The sequence below is a fragment of the Ictidomys tridecemlineatus genome, chromosome 1 (genome assembly GCF_052094955.1).
Source record: "Ictidomys tridecemlineatus isolate mIctTri1 chromosome 1, mIctTri1.hap1, whole genome shotgun sequence".
Classification (NCBI taxonomy): Eukaryota; Metazoa; Chordata; class Mammalia; order Rodentia; family Sciuridae; genus Ictidomys; species Ictidomys tridecemlineatus.
In genome coordinates, this window is record NC_135477.1 from 240,151,513 (window position 1) to 240,175,654 (window position 24,142).

General features: G+C 35.4%; 1 protein-coding gene across 6 annotated transcripts in view; it reads right to left on the reverse strand.

The window, feature by feature from the left end:
* The window catches only part of Drosha (drosha ribonuclease III), a 117,546-nt gene that overhangs the window by 56,271 nt on the left and 37,133 nt on the right, over nucleotides 1-24,142 (reverse strand). For 5 of the 6 annotated variants that reach the window (XM_021726594.3, XM_013358782.4, XM_078016977.1 and 2 more), the window contains 6 exons: nucleotides 20,613-20,684; nucleotides 18,796-18,877; nucleotides 17,771-17,845; nucleotides 6,774-6,943; nucleotides 2,408-2,532; nucleotides 727-826 (listed from right to left, as the gene is read on the reverse strand). In XM_021726594.3, coding sequence (XP_021582269.1) covers nucleotides 727-826; nucleotides 2,408-2,532; nucleotides 6,774-6,943; nucleotides 17,771-17,845; nucleotides 18,796-18,877; nucleotides 20,613-20,684 — 624 coding nt within the window. The remainder of the gene's footprint in view (nucleotides 1-726; nucleotides 827-2,407; nucleotides 2,533-6,773; nucleotides 6,944-17,770; nucleotides 17,846-18,795; nucleotides 18,878-20,612; nucleotides 20,685-24,142) is intronic. The other variant, XM_021726593.3, reaches the window with a different exon arrangement.

Sequence of the window (24,142 nt, forward strand, 5' to 3'; positions counted from 1 at the left end):
CTGACTGGCTCAAGTCACAGTAAGTGACAAAGCCGGAATTCACTTTCCCTAGCCTCCAAGCCTTGCTATTCTACTATCACAGCAGAAAAAACCTCACTGAGACAAAATTCTGTATTGATACTAATCCATTTATTTTAAAATTTAAACTAAAACATCAGTCCTGGAAAACAAGGATACTACTACTCATTGGTGAAGAAATATGGAATGTGGGATATCAAACCTTACAAAACATGTTTACCCTGATAAACCACCAGAATTATGAAAGACTTTTTTATAACCCTAAGACCAAGAAATCTCAGTAAGACTTAATGCTGTATAATGTGCACTTTATAATCAAAAATAAAAGGCCAATTTAGCAAACTTTAAGCTTTTTTCAATTTCTATGAAAGATATATTTAATGGAATGGCAGTGTAGCTCAATGGTACAGCGTTTGCTGCATTTGCCTTACTTGTGCAAGGCCCTGGGTTGATCCTCAGCACTACCAAAAATGGAAAAAAAAAAAAAATTATTCCCAAAGGTAGTAACACATTAAGAAACAAATCCTCCTCTCTTGGGTACCAGAATATTTTTTTAAATGATCAATAAAGAGAAATAAAGTTTGGTTGTTTAAAAAAGCACTTTTTATATTTTTAACTTATTCTACAAGTACAATGTAATGCAACAATCTTGAAATAAATGTGAGGTACATCATCATTAATCACCAAGGAATCAGTTTCAATACTGACCTCCCTCTGTGCCAACTTCTGTTTGTCAGTTTGTTTGACTTTGGGACTATTTGCTAGGAGGTGGCGAAGTTTCACATAACTTTTCCACAGTTTCTGGTACCTAAGGAAAAGGACAAGACAGACATCTCAGACAGAGAAGGCAATCTACAGTGAGATAACCAATTATTTTAATAGGCCTGCTCAGTCATAAATCACATTCCTTTGAATATCCTTAATGGCAGCAAACCTTCATTCTAAGGTTTTGGGATTGGAGGGCAGGATGGCAAGTCATCTGGAACCTGGTGATTAAGTTGATTATTGCTTATTTGAGTTGAAAATGAATGTGACTATAAAGATGAATCTCTGGAAACAATTCCAAAGAAGACACACAGAAACACTTTAGTCAATGGAAACATGTCCCCTTTCTCGTTGTTATTACCTTTTTACAAGTGAATGATTATATTTAATATGAAATATTTCTTTTGTTGGAAGAAAACCCCTTCTTTAATAGGGCTAATCAGCTAAAGAGTATTGGAATAGAGAACCCTGTTTGTGCTGATACCTGAGACACATAACTGTACCCATTTTTCCACTGGAGAGGGAAAAGATAAATGGTGTACACCAATTTGTATTTACCATAATCATAATAAATATATTTGTTGTATCCACATATGTATCAACCTGGATCAGTCTAAAGAATACCATTTAACATCTGGGAATGAAGAGAATATGCAGTCCATCAATTCACAGTCCTGCCATCTGAGTTGACGAGAGCCTAATCACATTCTACTAACATTTTTCTGAGAAGAAGGGATTTGCAAAAGATTTTCTGTCATAATGCAACTGCTCCTTTCTTAGCCTGAGCTGGGCTCTCCTTTTTTGATAACATTTTTTTTAGAGAATGGAGGAAAGAAAGAAGTACTTACACAGTGCCTGGTTCACTGCTTCATACTTTTATCCAAAGGGGGAAAAAAAAGAACAAAACCCTTTAGCCTCTTCTAATATATGTCAGCCAGAACTGTATTTATGAATTGAAAATCTCCCATTCCCTTTTCTCCCATCATGAATCCTTTATTTTAAAAAAATTAAGTCAGGAAACTGTTTAACAAGGTAGGAAATCCAAGCACTCCTGAAGAATACAATGGTACTATCTCCACTCCCACACATCCTCATCTTCTACCAGAAAAAGACTAACATGCCAGTTGGAAAAACCCAAATGTGCAAATTAACAACTCTTAAGTAGGGCATCGTGGCTCCTACTTCCAACACAACCCTTGACTCTGCAAGGAGTCTTGAGATCTTAATGATGCCCCCAAAATAGAATTATGCACAAATTCAGCAGTGCTAGGAACCAATATGGTGCTACTTTCCTCTAGAGGGCACTGAAAAAATAAAAAATGATAACAATAATTATTATAATGACAAATAAAGGAAAAGCTCCTTAAAGTCTAAAACCATACAGGACTCAAGTTGACCAAGATTGCCAGGGATAATCTCTTTTCATAATAATTTCTTACAGTCAAATAGTAGAGAAAAAAATCATTCTTCAGGAGCTACCATTTGGTAACCTAAATTTAGAACATGGCTCATTTCAATTCTTAATTTTTAAAAAGGAAAATGTCCACTAAAGGGTATTCCTCTGCTAATTCAGCTGTTAGTAGAAGGTGAAAGTGGCTAAGACAAACACTGAGAAATATCTTACTGTGGGTCTCCTGCATAACTCAACTGTGCAGGGCGTATCCCAAAGTGCACGATAATCGGAAAAGTAATCACATCAGGGTTGAACTGCTCACGATCTAGTTGATCGATGCGGACAGAACTTGGTTTCTAGAGAAAAAAAATCAAAGCCATTTATTCCCATAAGAAGACTTCAAGTATTGACTTTAACCTAAATAGGGAAGGAATTAATCGGATTTTTTCTAGGAAAGCCTTGTCCCCAAAGGGAAAAATGTCATTTAAAATCCTTTAATCATAGCAGCTATACTATATAAAAACTATAATGTCATCCCTGCAAATGAGTCTATGCCATTTGGCATAATGAACAATGATTTTATCCTTTTTTTGCAGTCCACACAGAAACCTTTAAAAATTAAACTTTTAAAAGGACACCTAGTCAGATATAACTTTTCCTTATCCTCTCCAAGGCACCAGGGAAAGATTCCACATCACAGTGAAGAGATGTGCTTTAATTTCACATTTCAAATAAATAGCTTATTTTTACATAGGAAGCACAAACAGATGTCTTTTTAAAATATTCCTGCACTAGTCCTCAGTATACCTTGTACATTTCTTTAATTTTACACCTTTAAATTAGAAGAGCTGTACAACATTTTTGTATTTTTTTAAATATTTTTTTAGTTGTCAATGGACCTTTATTTTATTTATTTTTATGTGGTGCTGAGATTTGAACCTAGTGCCTCACACATGCTAGGCAAGCGCTCTACCACTGAGCCACAACCCCAGCCCCATTTTTTGTATTTTAACAAACAGCCTAATATGTTTTTTTTCCCTTCATGTCTAATAAGGAAATAAATGAATGGATGGCTACTTCTAGACCATTTTTGGAAAACCTTTCATCCTAAAAGTTTAAATTTGTGAAAAGATGATAAAAATAATGGAGAATGTGTCTTAGCAACCTCCTTGTTTATAATCAACTCTCAGGGAAGTCCCTAACTAGTAATCCATTTCATGTACAAGATTGTGGAGTCTCTGGCTCAGTTACTTCAGACATTTTGGCTGCAGAACTGATGCACACAGAGGCAAATGAACTGCATTCTGTCTCACAACAGTTCCTACAATAAGTCAGTGTCCAGTTTGTGTGGGATGTAAGGGTTGTTTCTAATACTAAAACCAGGAAAATCAACCCACAACTGGGAAAGCTGGTCGCTTACCTACAACTACAGCCCTGACCCAATCCAGCATCTGACAAATAACAACTATGTGACAAAGAGGACAGATTTGTGCAGATTCATTCATATTGTTAAAAAACAACTCAAACTTAAGTTTTATTTAAAAAATTTAAATGTCATTTGATTATCAAAATTTCACTTGGTACCTGATCTAAAAATTAAGAGACAAAAAAAAAAAAATACTTGTTCACAGGGAAACTAATATCAAATTATTTCAATATCCATTAGCAGTAGAGTAGAAACATGTTACTTAGGTCTAATAATTGCTTTAATTATTGTGCACATCAAAGTGGCAGGCTACATTTTTATAAGAGAAAGTGTACAACTGAAGAATACCATTGAATTATTCATATTTCTATGACTTTAAACACCAGGCTATTGTATCAACAGAATAAACAGTGATTTAAAATATAGTAGCCAGGAGCTGTGGCACACACCTATACTTGCAGCTACTCAGGAGGCTAAGGAAGAAAGATCATTTGAGCCCAGAAGAGTTCAAGACCAGTCTGGGCAACATAGTAAGACCTTGTCTCAAAAAAAATCCATAGTATATCCAAATTATGGGGAGAGAGGGAATTAAATAAGTTCTAGACTCTGACCATACGCTCAACATCTATCATACTATCTCTGTGTAAGAACCAAAAATATTCTCACTAATGACCCGAGAATTCCCTGGCAGAGGTAAAGTGCTCAGGGAATAATTTTTTTTTTTTAAGTTTTAAAGCAATGAAGTATTTAATGTGACCATAATGGCTTGAAAAATTTAATAAATTTCCCAAAATTCTTGCCATTGGGAAGTCTTTCAAAGCAAGTACACAGAGGATACAACATGCTGTCATTCTACCTTAACTTCTGAGTAACTTTACACTTCTCATGAGGATGTAATACCTTTACACAAACACTAAAAAATAATTTCAACATATTCCTAAGCCTAACATCCAAATTTACCTCTCTGAATTTATTACTCATTATTTCCCAATATAAGACACCATGATATTTCATTCTGACTAGTCTGGTTTCTTCACTATCTTCAAAACTGACCTCACACCACCTCAATGATTTACATTAATTGTGCAAATAATTAGTACAGTTTCTTGATTTCTCTGAGACCCCACTGTGGTGCTTATGAAGCCTTCCTGGCAGGCCTGGCCCAGTAACCTCTGCTGCAACTACAGGCTTTCCTGATTGGCCCACTGACGCAACCATCACCACAGATGTTTTCTACACCTTGAGTTTTCAACTGAGCAAGCATCACATATAATATGAAACCTTCACTAGCACCAGTCACCCAGTGGTCCCTCAACTAAGTAACTAAATGATGATAATTGAGACACATAAATGTCATCTATGCCATGAACTCAAAAATAAGCAATGGATGATCAAAAGCACCAGGGGATTTTTAAAGCTGCAAAATGCTCCACTGCCTACAGCATAAAGGATGTAGCCAGTCAAGGCATCCTTGGTTTAAAAAAAAAAAAAAATCCAGCTGATAACAAGGATTTCAGGAAAACTTAACTATGCCAGAGAAGAAAGCCCAAGGCGATTATGTTCCCAATGTGTCCACTATAGAACAACCAAGATAAATGCATGTCTCCTGCCACCTGATATCAACCCCATCCTCTGACTCAGCTCTGAAACTGACAAGAAATAAAAATATATGCAGTTGTTTAAAAAAAAATAAAATTTGTAGTCTTAATCACATAGTACTACTATATATTTCTTTTAAAGTTACTTTGATAATTATTTATGTGGCTTAACAGTATAACAGTAAAATTTGTATGATTTTTCTAGTCTTAAGTCTTATGCTTAAACATATTTTTACTAAATTATTTCATTTGTTAGATTTACAAGCAGCAATTTTTTGTTTGTGCAGCTGTTAGTGTCAACACAACAAAAAGTAATAATTTATACTGTTTTGAACAATTGGCAGTTTAAAAAACTTTATTTAAATAGCTTACTCTGTTTCTTTATGTGGATATATATTAATTCTCCATTTCTGCAAAATTTTATAAGATGCCAATATATAATTATTTTATAAAACATATTACAGAGAAAAAAACTCCCTGAAATAAAATGCTATATTTTATAGAAATCAATAAATTTTAAAATTTTTCTGCTTTTAACCTTTATACATTAATTTCAAAAATTAACTTAGAATCTACTTTTTAAAAAAATTTAAGAAGCAAACAATACTAATGGTAAATACTTGTAATGATAATGATAACAGATCAATAAAAAGAGAAGAAATACCACAAAAGAAAAGTCACACCAAAGATAATTATAGGCAATTATCTAAAATGAATATACAGTAAACATTCAAAGTATCAATTTGCACTAGAAACCAAAATAAATATAAATTTGAAATAATAAAATTTTTCCCCTAGCAAACTGGCAAAGTTCTTCTTTTTTTTTTTTTTAATCTTATTTTGTTAGGAACTGGGGACTGAATACAGGGACACTTTATCACTGAGCTACATCCCCAGCCCTTTATAGATATATAATATTTAAATTTTTTTTTGTAGTTGTAGATGAACAACATGCCTTTGTTTCATTTTTATGTGATGCTAAGGATCGAACCCAGTGCCTCACACATGCTAGGCAAGTGCTCTGCCACTGAACTAAAGCCCCAGCACACCCCCGCTACTTTTTAATATTTTTATTTGGGACAGGATCTAATTAAGTTGTTCAAGCTAACCTTGAACTTCTAATTCTCTTGCCTCAGCCTCCTGAATTGCTGGGACTACAAGTGTACACCACCAAACCTGGACAAAATTCTTTAAATCAGTGTAACTAGTATGAAAAAAAAGGAGTACCCTTATGTATTCCAGGTCAGAATACAAATTTCACAACCCTTACGGATGGCAATTTGCATCAAAAAATCTTAAGGCAGGGTAAATTTATTATTCTGGTGAACTGATTACTAAATATGCCTAAATTATACTATTTTTTGCTTAGTAAATATTTTCTATGATCAGTAAAAATTTTCTGATTAGTAAATATTTAAAGCAAAAATTATTCAAAGAACAAAATACAATAAGCACTTGAAGCTTTTAAAATGTACTGAGTTTTTGTTGCCGTTGCTTGTTTGTTTTTGGCAAAACATCCAAACCTGGAAAAAAAGCCAATTCAGTGCTCAGTGTGTGAATTACCAGAACATACCGTCCCAGGGTTGGTAACAATCATGCCTTTGCATTCTTCTGCATATTTCTGCCACTCAAGCTCCTCCCACTGAAGCATATTGGCAATCTCCTCCTCAGGTACCAGGGCTTTACTACACCGTAACAAGTAGAGAAGAATCTGGTGCATTGACAGCACTTCCTTGCCTCCATCTTGGGTGGGGGTAGAGAGAGAGGGGAAAAGTAAGGCTCCCAATTAACAGCAATCCTCAGTTGAACAAGGAAAAGCAAGACAATGGGGGAAAAGAGCACATGTAAAAGGTAATTTATAATTTACATTGTTAGCCAGATGCCAAATAATACAAAAGCCATTTGTTTCATCAATGAACAGGGCTCATAAACCATCTCATTTACTAAAATGGCAACAACATTATAAATGATAAAAAGCTTCATTTGTGAGGTATGAATATATTAAAAAAAAGACACCTGCCTAAATAAATTTAAAGCCACTAGCATAAAGAATCAGAGTTTATAATATATAGAACTATGTTATGTCTTAAATATTTTATCATTCTTTCTAGGTAACAGATGAAAGCTCTTTAGAAGTAATGTTACTGTCTTAAGAAAATTCTAAGCTTTTATGAGATATTTATGGATGTTTTCAATATGCCATTGTTGCATTATGGTCTAATTTTTTGGTGCTAATGTGCTGCACCTGCCACGATGAATAGAGCTAAAGAGCCGGTACTAATATTGTAGAAAATCATTATGGAGTTAGTACATGGAAATAACACCAAGTGTTCTGTGCCTTTCAGAAACATATATCACCAAGTACAGAAGACAAAAACAACAAAGGACATAACTGAAGTATCTTGGAAAAAGACAATCCATTTGATGAACCAAAAACATCCATTTAATTTGGGCATTAATGTGAGATTCTGCCTTTTGGGTTTTGCTTCTTAATCAACACAGGCAACCTACCTGGTATCACTTTTCTTTGCCTACTCGCACCCAAAAGAAGGATAAAACCCTGAAGATCTACAGAACAATGATTATCCTTTCCCCATCATGAGCTACGCTTCAAGTTATGGTACAGAGCCAAACACTTCATGGAGAAACAAGGGTAGCAAAAGCAAAAGATGGTGGGGATGGGATGGCACAAAACAGAGTGTCCTATTTGGGTCACAGAAACTAATGGACCAGGAATCTAGAAAACACAGAGGGTAAAGATTTTATTATGAGCCGCTGAGAATTTGGAAAAGCCAACACCCTTGAGATTAAAAAAAAAAAAAAAAAAATTCCTTTGAGCTGTTTTGCTATCTCAGATGCTGCTGTGGATCTGGACCACATTGCATTTATACAACATATATGGTACATATGTATATATAATATATATTACATATATGCAAATGCATTCATTCATTCATCTAAATACTCATTCATTCACAAATATTTACTAAGCATTTAGCAGGCAGTATTTTAGGACCTGGGCTCATAGCAGTGATCCAAACAGCCAAAGCCCCTGCCTTCCCAAAGCTCATATTACAGTGGAAAGGAAGAGACAATAAAAAAGGTGAGGGGGTTACTAGGGATTGAACCCAGGGGTGCTTTGCCCCTGAGCCCTTTTTATTTTTTACTTTGAAACAGGTCTTACTAAGTTGCTTAGGGACTTGCTAAATTGCCGAGGCTGGCCTTAAACTTGTGATTCTCCTGCATCAGCCTCCGGAGTCTCTGGGATTATAGGCATGTACCACCACACCCAGCTATATAGTAAAAAAAATTTTTTTTCTTTCTTTTTTTTTTTTTGCCACATTACAAATCATCTGCCTTAAATCCAAAAGTCACCTTTGATTAGCAAATTCCCATAGTGTTATAGACTGACCATGTCCCTTCAAAACTCATATGTTAAAGTCCTCACTCCCAATGGGATAGTATTAGGAGGCAAGGCCATTGGGAGGTGATTAGGCCTCATAAACGGGATCTGTGCTAGTGTAATAAGGGACAGGAAACAGCTTGTATTCTCTTCTCTCCATCAGGTAAAGATACAAGGCTGTCTGTGAAGCAGGAAGCAGGTCCTCACAGGAACCTGACACCCTGATCTCAGATTTGCAACCTCTAAAACTCGGAGAAACAAATTGTTTAAGTCACTCAATTCATGGTACTTTTGTTTTAGCAGCACAAACTAAGTAAGACACATTGTTAGAGGCATATTTCTGAGTTAGTCTTAAAATGTATTCAGTCTTCCTGCATGTGACATATGTTCTTCAATAGATGATGTCCCCCTCGCAGCAAACCCATGATGCCTGTCTCAGTCTGAGTCCGCTGCAATCTCTAGATAGGCAGGCAGACAAGAGAAATTCTAAAGCCAGAATAGGTAACTGCATTCAACCTATGAATAAAAACAGAACAGCAGCATGCAGGAAACCTGAGAGTTCTGAACAGAACTGCCATATGAATTAGATTTAGCAAGAAAAAAGAAAAGGCCACACAAATATATGGCTTGTAATAGTGGTGAGATTATTTCAAGAGTGGGGACATTTGGAGATACATTACTAGCCTAAGATATTGTAAGAAGAAGTAGTGTTTTTTTAAGAATCTTTTAAAAAAAATTCATACTTTATGGGAATATTAAGGGACAGATAGATGAGAAGGTGGGAACCCGAGGTTAAGAAAACAATTCTATAAAAGGGCCCACTGTGCCAACCCACACATGCTTTCTTTGCCAAAAGCAATCTACCTACAGCCCTGCCTTGCCTAAGTGGACAGGATATGTCACATTCCTCAGCAAACTGAGCAACTGTGCTCTTCCACTCTGTTGCTAACAACCTCTATGCTCCTGCTCTTGGACACATATATATGGGGAAGAAAGAGAAAACAATGATTAAAGACAAGGGTTCTGAGGTCTATAAAAAAGCAAGTCACATCCCCTCCCATGGGTTTTCAGCTTCAAGGCCCCCTTCTCTTCAGAAGTCTTTCTTAAATAAAACCTGCTCTCTATGCTTGCTTCAGAGTCTTTTGGGTATTTAATTTTCAATACCAGGGAACAATAAACTATTCCCATGTGCATCGAACCAGTATCAGGAGGGGCACAGAGGAAGGAGCAGATACTTACAGATTCAGGTATATAAACATCATAGACTCCCTATAAGCAGTTATAGTTATGGCTGGCTGACTCCATAGTACTTCAGATAAAGTAAAAAGAGCTAGAGGCATTGAATTTAAAGTGAAGAGACTAATAGAGCTACCCGGAAAGAGGAATAGTTGAGCCTACAAACCAAGGGTCTCTTAAAGGTTCCAACTCCTTGCTAAATGACTGGTATAGGCCTTGCCCAATTTAAGAGAGGAAGAATGAATTCTATAGCAACTTAGAAACTAGACATAAAAAACAAATGAACACAATATGCACATCAAGTGCAACTCTAAATCCAAGCTAAAAGCTGATAAATATTTTACCTATCACGGTTATTTAACACGATGAAAAAGGAGAAACTCAGGACAGACAACCTGAGGAGAAACATTATTAAGGAGGGAGGATTGAGACTGTTCCATATTTGGTACTGAGGTTCAACCTTCATGGAGATATAAGAAGAGAGAGACAAAATCAGAGTTCTTCCAGAGCCCATGAAACAACAATGGGCTGTGTCCCTCACACCCAGCCTGGTAAAAGAAGATACCCAAAAATGTTTGTGGAATGACTTTATGAAGCAGATAAATAACATGACCACTTGCTTTCAGACTACCATGAATTTACTAATGTTAATGAATTGGCTCTTTGGGTTTGTCTGCTCTGCTACAAGTTTATGCTGGGATTTATGGAACTATGTCACTGAGGACTAGAAAGTAATTTTTATCTCATTGGCTGAGATAAATAGGACATGATATAAATGAGAAATCAGAGCGGGTAGGCTAAGGTTAGCAGGAATTCTGCCAGCTCTGGGACTGGAACTGTGACAACGGCTCATTATTCGGGAAGAACTGGAGTTTGTGTTTCAGGGAATGAATCTGGACAGTCATTAATGAACTGACAGACTTTATAAACTGTTTCTTAGAGACTCAATTCTCTGAGTTTATATTGCTTAATTATTTATATGGTTATTTGGAAGAGAAATAAATTTTTTAGGGAATTTGTGTTAAGTACATGGCTGCTTAAATAAGTATTTATCAACTATATAACACTTAATTTTAAGAAACATAAAAATACCTTCCCCTTTTCCCCATACTGAGAATAGCTGTATAACTGCATTAACTGCAATTCTACATGTTCTGTATATTCCTACCAAGATAACTAGATAAAATCTTATTTTATAAAATTTGAATTAACAACATATATTTTTTAAATTTTCCAAATAAAAAGCTATATTAAGACACTGCATCAATCAATTTATTTTTTTTAAACTACAGTTGCCTCCTAGAAATTTTGAAATCTCTCACCCCTGGCCTCCTGCCGGCCAAACCTGGGAACTACTGCTCTAGAAGAGACGATTTCCAAATATGAATAGACAGTCAATTTGGAAAAAAAAAAAAAAAAAAAGGATTTTTAGTGCTTTGGTAGAGTAATGATACAAGTAATGAATAGGCTTTTCCCCTAGGTGCAATCTTACTATCTTGAATTATGCCCCCAGCCACTTACAGTTAGATAAGACCTTAAACTGGGTCTAGTTCCAATCAGCTGTTTTGCAACCAAAAGGAAGAGTGAAATAAAAAAGAAACAAACATTTGAGAAAATTCTTAAAATCTCAATACACTGGTTGCTCTGTGATTTGGCTTTTGGCAAATTGGCCTGCAATGAATAATCCCTGGTTTAAATTATCAAACTTAATTTTATAAATTTGCATAAAGCAACTGAAACAGCTGTTTTCAAAATGGGTAAGTTGAGCAACTATAGAAAAATTATGAGACTGATAAAATTTGAACATTTAGATATTAAAAGATATTGATATTAATAAATAAATGAGAATGAGAGAACCATGAAATACTTGGAATATCTAAAAGGCTACTCATTCTCAAAGAAGCTAAGAAACATGCAAATAATACCAGTGGCATTACATTTTGCTTCTCATATGGACAAAATTATAAATACTACTAATACCCAGCTTTGGCAGGTGATACAAAAAGCATGCTTTTTATAAAAACTATTAGTCAGAATTGCAAATTGGTATGTTCTTTCTGGAGAAAATCTGGCCAGCTTTCCAAATTTAAAATGTGCATACTATCTTAACAAGTAATCTCACTTCTAGAATCCTACCTTAGGGAAACACACAAATGCAAAAAGATAGATGCACAGACTACACCTGAAGCATTTGTATGCAATGGAGAAAAAGAGAGAGCTACAAAACATTCATCATTAGAGAAATCATTAAATAAAGTAATGCTATCTATAATATGAAATGCTATGTGGGTATTAAGGAATGAGGCAAGGATTTATACAGAAAATGTCTATATTTTGAGTTAAAAGGCAATGTCAAGTATTTGAGTTAAAAAGGCAAACTGTGTAACATGTTTAGTAACTCCACTTTAAAAAAAAAAAAAAAGGGACATTAAAACAAATCAAACCACCAAAGCACCTCTGCATTTTCATGTGTGTAGAAGGGAGTGGTAACATGTTTACTTTATATTTTTTGCTTCTGTATACACACACACACACACACACACACTCACACATACACACACACATACACACACACCACACACATGCACACAAAACCTGGCTAAGGATAAAGGACAGAAGCAATTTGATTCTGTGAAGAAAGAACAGGACTTTTCAATAAATGGCACTGGGCCAACTGGATGTCTATATTAAAAACAGTGAGCTCTGACCTATATCTTCTACCAATCATAAAAACAAATTCAAGATAGATTAGATCTAAAAGTGAAAATGGGAGTAGCCTGATGAAATCAGGATAGGCAAAAATTTCATAAACAAGATACAAAAGATAAAAAAGAAAGATTACACTAAAGAATTTCTGTTCATCAAAAATCACCATTAAGGGCTGGAGTTGTGGCTCAATGATAGAGCGCTTGCCTAGCACGTGCCAGGCACTGGGTTTGATCCTAACCACCACATAAAAATAAATAAATAAAATAAAGGTGTCGTGTCCAACTACAACTAAAATATATATATAAAAATCACCATTAAGATAATCAAAAAGCAATCTACAAAGAAGATACTGGAGATATATATATATATATATATATATATATATACACACCCACACCCACACCCACACACACACACACACACACACAGAGAAAACTTTTATATAGTATATATTTTTAATCATCTACCAATCAGTGAGAAAAAGGTAAATATTGTCCAATAGAAAAATGAGCAAAAGACTTGAACAGGCACTTTAAAAAGACAATATCTAATAGTCAACATAGTCAATCTAAATAGTCAATAGTCTGTCTAATCTATAGAGAATCTAAACAGTCAACAGTCTAAATACATACATAAAATGGTGTATCAATTCACTAGTCATCAAAGGCAGAAATAAAACCATAATGTTAAACATACCACAATAAATTCCAATATATAATTATAATGCACTAATTAAAATAATAAAAAATCATAATGTGATATTTCTGAATATCCATTGGAACAGCTAATCTGAAAAAGAAGGGGCTGCTGATGCAGCTCTGTGGTAAAGTGTGTGTTTAGCACACATGAGACCCTGTGTAGATCCCCAGCAAAAGAAAGGAGAAAGAGAGTAAGAGAGAAAAAAAGAAAGAAGGATGCCCAATATTGGAGAAAATGTGAAACAACACGAATTTTCATACACTGCTAGTAGGAAGGTAAATGCTACAATCATTTTTGAAAACTGTTCAAAAGTAATTATAAAGCTAATATGAGAACTACAGTTTCCATTGCTAGGCATATATGTTATAGAAAAACATATATACATAATCTCACAAAAAGACATGCACAGGTATTTAGTGAATGTTCATATGCTATTTATAAACATAAATATAAATATAAAAGAATGTGTGTGTGCTTATATATATACACACACAAACAATACAAAATCTGAAAAGACCCAAATATTCATTCATCATAAATAGGCTTATTTTAATTTAGTCATACCATATAAAACTATACAGCAATGAGAATGAGCCAACAACAGACAGCTCTAAAACACATTATACACTAAATGGAAACAAAGCCAGCCGGACACAGTGCCACACACATGTAATTCCAGTGACCTGGGAGGCTCAGGGAGGAGGACTGCAAATTTGAAACCAGCCTCAACAACTTAGTTAACTCCTAAACAACTCAGCGAGACCCTATTTCAAAATGAAAAACAAGAAGAGCTGGAGCTGAGGATGTCGCTCAATGGCAAAATATCCCTAGGTTCAATCCTCACTACCAAAAAAAAAAAAAAAAAAAGAGAATATATAATTCTAGTTTTTTATAATTAAAAATAAAAACTGGTTAAACTAACAGTGTTTCAAGACAACATAGTGTTTTCCACTGAGTCTGGGCAGCAACTGGATTCAGAGAGGGTTCCTGGATGCTGGTACTTGATCTGGGTACAAAGTACATGGTCATATTCACTTTGAAAAATCACTAAGGCCTATATTTGTGTGAATTTTTCAGTATTTTTGTTTTAATTCTATCAAAGGTTCTCTTTAAGAGAGAGACAGAGAGAGAGAGAGATATGATATCAAAGAATATCTGAAAAGCACATTCATCAGTAACCAAAACACTAATATTTAAATAAAGCACTATTATGAATGATAGTATACAAGTATATACAGCCCTACCTGCCAAGAATTATGTCAGCATTGGTAAAACAAGAAATAGACAAGGTTCACTCTTCTGCTTCACAGCGCTCACTGCTGAAATTTTTAGGGGAAGAAAGGAATGAGGAAAGAAGGACGAATGGGCCTAAAATGTTAAAAAGAGTAATAACACATTTTTCATGGCAGCATAAACTAATGTGATTCGTTTGACAAGAAACTTGGCACTAACATAATCTTTAAAAACATCCATCTGCTCAATGAATTATTAAAAAATAAAATGCAAATCATATACTGGTATGATGACAACCATGTGAAAATTTTACACACAGAAAAAAAATTTTATGTGATTTGTGTGTGTGGGGGGGGGGGGATTATTTTGTATTTTTCCAGTACTATGAATAGACTCTAGGGCCTTGCACACACTAAGGAAGTGGCCTACTACTGAGCTACAGCCCTAACTTTAATGCACTCTTTTATTTTTTTTTCATTTTTTTTTATTGGTTGTTCAAAACATTACAAAGCTCTTGACATATCATATTTCATACATTAGATTCAAGTGGGTTATGAACTCCCATTTTTACCCCAAATACAGATTGCAGAATCTTTTTAAAAATGTTTCGATTGTTGGGCATGTTTACAGGCACATGCCTTTAATCCTGGCAACTTAGGTGGCCAATTCAGGAAGATTCTAAGTTCAAGGGCAGCCTCAAAAACTTGGCAAAACCCTCAGCAACTTAGCAAGACACTGTCTCAAAATAAAATTAAAATGGGCTGGGGATGCAGCTAGGTGGTACAGTGTCCCCAGAATCATACACACAGAGACATGCACCACACAAGATGCTTAACAAAGTCATTTCATTTTTTTGCAGTGTTGGGTTGAACCCAGGGCCTCACATGCAGTAGGCAAGAGCTCTACCACAATTATATCCCCAGCCCTAATGAAATGATATCATGAAAAACAAATCAACCATAATTTGCCATCCAATATCAAATGCATTTTATACATTAGGTATTTTTCCCTATCCTTCAGGGTTTTTTAAAACATTTATTTCCAAAGGGAAATCTAATAAAACAGTAAATCCTGTTTAAAAATAAATCAATAGACTTTTTCCTTATGACAGACTAAATGTTATCCCTACATAGTTATGAGAAACATTTTTTGAGTTGAAATCCCATAAAGTAAATACCTGACACAAAATTTTTCTGTAAGATCATTTTAAAACTGCCCACTTTTTCTTAGAGATTTGTTTGGTCATAAAATGCCTTAGAGGCATAGAGACACAAAAAGGAAAGGCTTTTCAACAAACTCCTCTAACACCCTTTCTAATAAGTTTATTGCTAAAACTCCATTATGAAATCAAAGACATATTCACTTGAAAAGAAAAAAGGACATCTTGATGAAATGAAACCAGATATAAAAAGGAGAAAAGCTTCTGAGTGCATTTTCTAAGCAAAACAAACATTACTAAAAATATTAAAATAAAAAGAAGTCACTGTGCGTGACAGAACTGAGCAAAGAGGCCCTCTCCTCTAACTCTTGCAGGAAGTCTAAACTAGACTGAGCAGACAAAATACAAAACCAACCAAGGGAAACCAAAGGTAAGAGGAAAAAAGAGCCTAGAAGAAAAACAAAGTCAAGAGTCCAGTCAGCACTGCCACAGGCCATCTGGATTGTTCTTTGGGAGGGTGGCTTTGGCATCAGACGCTGCAATGGGGACAGGTGGAGGGGTTCTGGCACTGAAGCAAAGCTGGCCTATGAATGAATCACAAAGTCTGCACTGGTGAAGACTATATGACAGGCTCCAAGGAGATTTCTGAAGCATGAGGAGTGCCAGAACTCCTGCTACCAGGAGGACCAGAGGCATGAGGAGGAAAGCATGACTGAGGACTGAAGTCCAAAACTGCTATTGTGGAGAATTGGGCAAATGAAGAAAAACTCCCCAGTCAAGACTGCAGAACACACATCTACAGCAGTCACTGTATTTTTTTTTTCTCTAGTATCACTGAGTGGTCCACATGCAGAAGAAAAGGCAAGTGGTTGGCTTGATGATACTTACGTGGACATGGTGGTAGAACGATGACTGAGTGAAAGAGGACAGATCAAGGAGCACAGGACTTGGTCAAGAAAGCACAGAAAGGGGGCTGGCACAAGGAAGGGTAGAGTCAAGCAGAAGTTAAGAAACAAAGGCGTGACAGGCCAGAAGTACACAACATCACAGCAAGTGAGACACTGGCATCAGATTCCAGGGATACATTCACATGGACATGGCCCAGACCAAGTTTTCACCTGGGGAAGAGGTGGCTGAGTTGTGACAATCATCACCATAAAAAGAGTCAAAAAACAATACAGTGGCTGGGCATGGTGGCACATGCCTATAATCCCAGCAGTTCAGGAGGATGAGGCAGAAGGATCGCAAGTTCAAAGGCAGTATCAGCAACTTAAGAGCGACCCTAAGCAACTTAGCAAAACACTGTCTCAAAAATAACAATTTTTTTAAAAAGTCGGGGGGAGTGGGTTGGGGTGTGGCTCAGTGATTAATCACCCCTGAGTTTACTGGATTAGTAAAAGGATTTTGCTATGAGCAGAAAACTGTAAGCAGGTTTCACTCATTTAACAAAGCAGGTCATTGACTAGGAAATCATAGAGAAAAGAGTGGGAACAGGGTGGCAGGAACTTCAAAGGAAAAGGTTTTGTGAACAAGAAAGCATCTAAAAGATTTCATTAAAAATCAAAGCATTTTTAAAATACTAAATATACTGCCAATATCTTACAGCTGGACTTCTTTAAAAATTATTTTAACTCATATATTTACTTATATATTTTAGTTTAGTGGGGAGAATTACCACTTTTTTAAACATAAAATACTTTAAATTGTGTTAAAAATAGGAAAAAAAAATCTATAATTCTACCACCTTAGCAAAACTAGTATTGCAGTCATTTTAGAAGTTAACGTCATATTGTATATAAAATTTTATACCAATTTTTTTTCCAATTACCTACACGCATTTTTGAAGCCACATGCATTTTCTGTTAATTTTAACGCTTGCATGATATTTTATCAAGTAGATTTTTCAAAATTTGTAAATCAGTTCTTCCATTGCTCATCTAATTTGGGGCTGCAATAAATTATTCAAGAGTGTAAATCAGCATGTAAAATTTTATAATTCATGTGCAACCTGAAAAGTGGATACATGAATAGTGTCCAAGGTGGGAAAGTTAACCCTAAAGATTAAAAGGAGAATGGTAGGCTTAATTTCATATGCACTATTTCACCAAGTCACTGAGTCAAATGATTTTACCTGGAAGAAATCTTACAAAACGTGGCATAAAATGAAATCTTGGGCAACAGGGAGGACTGTCTTCAAACAAAGGACCTAAAGCAAACAAGTGGAAAAGAAAGAGAAAAGAAATCAAACAATTTAGAAAGCAAACACTGCATCCTAATTCCTAAGAATTTTTTTGGTTTAAGGCAACCAAAAAACACCACCAGAAGTGGGGACACAACACTCCTACTCCCCCCATTCTTCAATAGCTTAATCAATCATCTGGATCTGCCACAGCAACCAGTAAGAATCACAAGGAGCAGGATATGGAAAGTCAAGGGGACAAATGAGAGCTCTGGAGAGCAAATATGTAAAGTTAATTTTGAAATTCAAAAATTCAAGTTTTTCTTATAACTCAACTAGAGCACGATATAATAAATTTGCATGTCATTTTCTTCTCATTTTAATTAATACACTAAAAAATTGAAATGCTATTGGTTTGAGAAGCCATTCCTCAATACATGTGGTTTAAAAAGCCTTTCAAATTCAATTCATTCATTTGAAAACTGGTTTGAAAAACCATTCATGAATACACTGCTTTAAATAAGTAAATATTTAGTGTAATACAGACATTTTCAAAAGAGTAAACTACTATCATCAAGTTTTTTAATCTATTAGACCACTCTGCATCTGTGTGTGTGTTAATAACTGAAGTTCTCTGTTACAGTATCATCATAGAAGTTGATAAGAGCACACACAGTTCAACAGATTTAAAATATTAACTCATGAGATTTTCCCTAATGCACATAAATCAAGGTAGTTACTCATAATAATTGGTACCAACTTCTTGGCTAATAACATGCCCCATCAAATTACTAAGAAGTAAAGTTTAGAAAAACTTAGTCATGTCAAGTGATAGCAAGTGTTCCTATGAATAATACACTTTTCTATGGGTATTTCAAAAATAAGAATTTCAACTATCTGGCCCCCAATTTACAAGCATTTTTCACATATAATGTTCTTCTATAAGCATTACTTTTTTCTTTAAATTCTGTAATTACCTTTGAGATTCCAGTCATATAATTCCAAAATATCTCTGAATAGAAACAGTGAAAAGAGTTCCAGCCCTTTCACACAAAAATTCTGAAAAATAAACCAAAGTCAAATCATGATAGATTTGTAAATATATAATAACTAAAGATTCATCATTTTCTAGCCAAGGATCTTAGAAAAGTGTCTGTTGAAACTATACTTAAAAACAATTTCCTAAAATATTTGGCCTCTATCTTACAACAGCTCACTGGTTTTAGATAGAAGTGAAGGAGAAAATAATGACATTAGGATTTCTACAAAAATGTCAACCCAGCCTTATAGTACAGAAATAAAATGATACAAAATTTAAAGTCAAATCTCATATCACAGTTTTCAAATCCAATTATAAAACATATCAGAACCTCCTGGGGATGTTTTATTAACTCAAATTACACACATATCTTCAGGCGCTGATTGGCTTGTTCATCACAGAGCCTCCCCGCTCCATCCAACACAATCAGGATCACTGTTACCATGCTACCAAAAAGCAGTAGTCCTGTTCCAAAAGACTTCAAACTCTTAGCAAAAACAAATTAAAAGCTAAGAAAAACTACAAAACTTTGTTATCCCAGTGACACTCAGAAGGCTGAGGCAGGAAGATCTCAAGTTCAAGGCTAGCCTAGGCAACTAGTGAGAACTCTGTCTCAAAGTAAAATTTAAAATGACTGGGGATGTAGCTCGGTGGTAAACCACTTGCCTAGCATATGCAAGGCCTGAGTTCAACCTCAAATACTACTGAAAAAAAAAAAAAATCACAAAACTTTGTACCAAAATTTCTCCTGAAAACAAGCTAAACAGATGATATATTTGCAAGTAAGACTTGTTTACTAATTCTTTCTACTACTTTCTTTGCTCAGGATTCATAAATCACCCCGCATGAGATGATATTAGAAGTCATAAACTTTTACAATAGCAAATGAAGGCTTATGACCTTAAGATCTAAAAGGAAGCAAAAAGGCTTTTTGGAGAATAAAGGGACATGCCCTTCTTTTTAATTCTTTTCAAATAGCAGGCAGAATGAACAGGACTTTCCCAGAATGAAATAGGTGCTAACTAAACATGCATGTCATGCCCATTAATTTCCCGTTGGAGGTCCCTGCCCATGACAGAGCTCCACTGTTAAACAAGTTTTAAGAAGAGCCAGGGGCTCTGGAAATCGACCCTAGCTCCAAAACAACGTTAAGTGCACAAGCTTGTTAGCTGTCTAGTTGTTATTTCTTAGTGTGATTTGTTGACACCACTAAATTCAAGATCAGGCAATGAATCATTCTGTGATTCGCATTAATCTTGCTTTGGAATTTTAAATTTCTTGCATATATTTAGATAAATCTGCTGCTGAGCATCCGCAATGAAAAACAATTAGGAAAGATATGTAAATATATGGAATGAAAAATGAGCTAAGCATTGATCTTGTCATTGGAGATAATGAATAAGATTATTCTAACAGCTATCAGATTCAGTTTCACTATTCCAATTTCCTCTCTGATAATGGCCAGTAACCAAAATCTGTCCCCTACACAAAATAAACTAGAAACAGATGCAAAGTTACTACCAGCAGATGCGACACAAGCAGAAGCAGGTTCAAAAAAAGGTCAATGAGTTTAAAATGACCCAAATTTTAACCTTGATATCAGAGCTACATTTCGGTGACCATTTTGACAGTGATCATGGTATTTTAAGGACCTCCTCTGGCAAAAAGCCAGAGCTGACCAAGACCATTTTTTTTTTTAAAGTGTGGAATAAACAAAAGAACTACAACAAACTGTTAAACAAGCTTTTCACTTACCTCAGGCATCATCTCTTCAATGAAATGAATCGTATAGTCTATGTTGAATCTAATTACTTTACACAGTGGAATCTGCAATGAGAAGAGAGGTTCAGTTCCCCAATACTTCCCGGCAGGATAATATGGCACAGAATGTGTCTGCTACCTGACCCAGAGGCCATCAAACAAATAAGAAGGTTTCACCCTCATTTTCGCTACTAACACTGCACATGAAGTTTGTCCACAACTACTGGATTTTAATGTCAAGAACTCAGCTGGCCAGACATCTGTAGGAAACCTGCATGATGTCGGTGTTTAATTAATAGTATGATTAGCACCAACAGTAGCACAAATTGATAAGAACCCATTAAAACCAAACATATCACCTCTAAAGAATTAATAAAACCACAATCATAAACATTGTCCCCTCAGGTTTTTAAAAAATCTTTCAGAATCTTCAGTTCTTCATGAGATTAGGTATGGCCGACTGAAGACTTATCAGTTAAAGTTTCATAGCTCATTGAAGAGCATACAATTCACGCTGCCTATCTGGCTCTTGAGCAAAAACAGCAAGTATAGAATAAAAATAATAATGGCTAGAATTTATTGGGCCAGGTACCATTCTTACGTTTTGTAATATGGACTCATATAACCATCAGAGCATCCCCAGATAGGTCTGATTATTATTCCCATCGTACAACAGAGGAAACTAAGGCAGAGAGTCATGGATACCCTGCCTAAGATACCAGATACTGGTAAATTAGGACTTCTTGCACTTGACTGAAGCTGTTAGCCAGAGTACACACCTCTCATTACTTGTTCTAATATTCAGTGTTTATGCGAAAATAAAGGAAGGCTCAGCATAAAATAACTCTATTTGTCTTATTCTACCAATGTACCAACAGGATCCAGCCTAGCACCCAGACACAACAGCTTTCTGTAAAGATATTTTTGAATGAATGAAAGAATGACAAAAGGAGGAAAAGAGGTTAATGCAGTGGCTTGGCTGGCTAGCTGGGGAAAATAATAGACCTAGAGGCCCTAGAGAGGTGTTAAGTGGGTTTTTCTGACTACTCAATCTATGCATAAGACTATGGAACCGCTTATATAAACCATAGCAATCAAAAAGAAGCAAATTTTAATTGTACCAGCAAAATAGATGGTAAGAAAAATAGCCTTATATCGCCACCTACTGGAAATCTCAGAAATCAAGTTTTACTTCTTAGGTGTTCTTTTTCTTTTTAGTTAGTGATTGTGTGAAATTCATAATTAACTTGAATAAGAGATTCATTTTCAACCTCCTGGTGATATTGAATCCTCAACTAATCAAAGCAACATGCTAAGGCCACTATTATTTTTTAAGTTCTGCTTTATTCCTCCAATTGTATAAAAATATTTCAGAATTACAAATTTTTACATGATTTAACGTAGTTGTTCGCAAACAATATATAACTATTGTTTGTAAACAACTATGCCAGGCTTATAATTATAATTTAAGGCAGGCCACAGTTCCTGCCCTAAAAGGTAAGGATCCAAAAGAGAAAGAAAGGCACATGAACAAATACAATTTATATGATAAAAATGTAACTTACAGCTGCAATTATAAAAAGCAAGCAAAAGAAAAATAAATACAAGAGAACCAATAAGGTTATGTTTTCAAAGATAAGGAGGAAATTCCTGGGCCATCCAGAAAAATAAAGTTGAGGCAGCACAACAATTTAGCTTCTAGCAAGACAGAAAAACTTCGTCATTTGAGAATAAAGTGCAGAGAAAAGTCAGGTGATTCTTGAAAAAAGATTAACTTCATTATGTTGCCCACAAATCATATTAAGGCCAAGGCCTGTGGCTATGTGGCACAAGAAATTACTCAAGTACTTTCAAGTACAGTCAAGTAAAAGACTATCATACTTTATATTTCATATGGGCCACTATGGAAACTGTGGAAATGGCTCAGAGGGAACAAAGACCAGAGGACCAGACTGGAATCCAAAGCAACAGGCCAGAGCTAAATGAAGGAAATACTGAAAAGGAGGGGAACATTTTTAAACACATTAGAAGATGTTACTGATCCACACAACAACATGGGAGTGAGAGAGAAGAAAGAACAGAGGACAACTTCTAGGTTTTTGACTTAAGAGTGAACAGGAAGGTCACAATAGCATTAATACAAAAGCAGATATTCAAGAAAATGTCTCCTGAGCATATCAAACTCGGTGTGCAGGGAGGATGAAGAGTTCCCTTTCAGGAAGGCTGAGGGACCTAAGGAACATCACAAGGGCATCCAATAGGCCATCTGAAACTCAAATAAGGAACAGAGCTACCCACCACAGCTGGAAGCACAAAGTCCCTGGGGGTCAGAGTATGCATGGAAGAAAGAACTGTGGGTGGAATTGCTAAGCAGGAAAGTCAGCTGCAGAGAAAAGAGCAAGCACTCCTACACAAAAGACAGCAAAAAAGTGCCAACTTCACTCCTTCCTATCATGTGCAAAAGCACTCAGCAGATAACATGTGCAAGCATAGTCCTCTCCTCATGGAATTTCACCTCAAATCACTTCTGAAGATTTTGTTTAAAAAACTCTTTCTTTTACACATTTGATTTTCTTTTGAGCTTCTATCCATACCACCTCCTGAGACACACAAACTTGGAGAAGCAGCATCTCCTTATCTACCCTAATCTCTCAAGACACACATTGGTCATCAGAGAAACTGTTACTGGCAAGAGCACCAAAACAGCTCCCAACCTATACCCTCCAATCACATACATTCCTACTAGCACTTCTTAAAATAGGCTTGAACTTAAAAGTGAAGAATATCATATGTTGAATGATACTAACTCCTAACTCATCCTGGGAAGAAAACACCCTCCCTAAACCCCTACATTCTAACACTACTACTTCCATACAATGAATGACCAAATCTAGGGGTCAGTGAGGTCACTAGAAATGGAAAACCAACTAAGGTGGGAGGGAAATGATCAAGAATTTTTCCTGTTCTTCTGCAAATGGAAGAATCTTCTATACAGTAAGTAAAGTTATAAAAACTTATGTATTATATTATATAACGATACTTATTGTTAAAGCCCTTACTGCCATCAGGTATTCTAAGTAATAGTAAATGTATTGCATAAAAGGATAAAATTTTCCCAGACGCTATATGCTTAGCCATCAAGGCTTGGAGACCTTAAGAGAACTTGTCAAAACCAGCTTTGGTGGAGACTCTATAGTTACTATTACAGGCATGCCCTTCTTGCTGATGTGCTTTCTCTATACAAAAATGAATCAGATCAGTAAAATGATTTAAAAATTCTTTTTCTTCGGAGACTATTTCAAATCCAAAAGGCCTTTAATGGTTCTAATTCCTACAGACTATAGAACACTCAGTTTAAAACTCTCAACTTATTTTATCATCTCTAGCATAAATGATGGGGCGCCTCACTACACAGTTCTCAAGTTTTAAGACATTCATATATAATATATGCTGAGGTTTTATCTTTTATTTTATAACAATAGCAACAACAGGGATTAATTTAGCATTAATTGTCAAACCTTGTG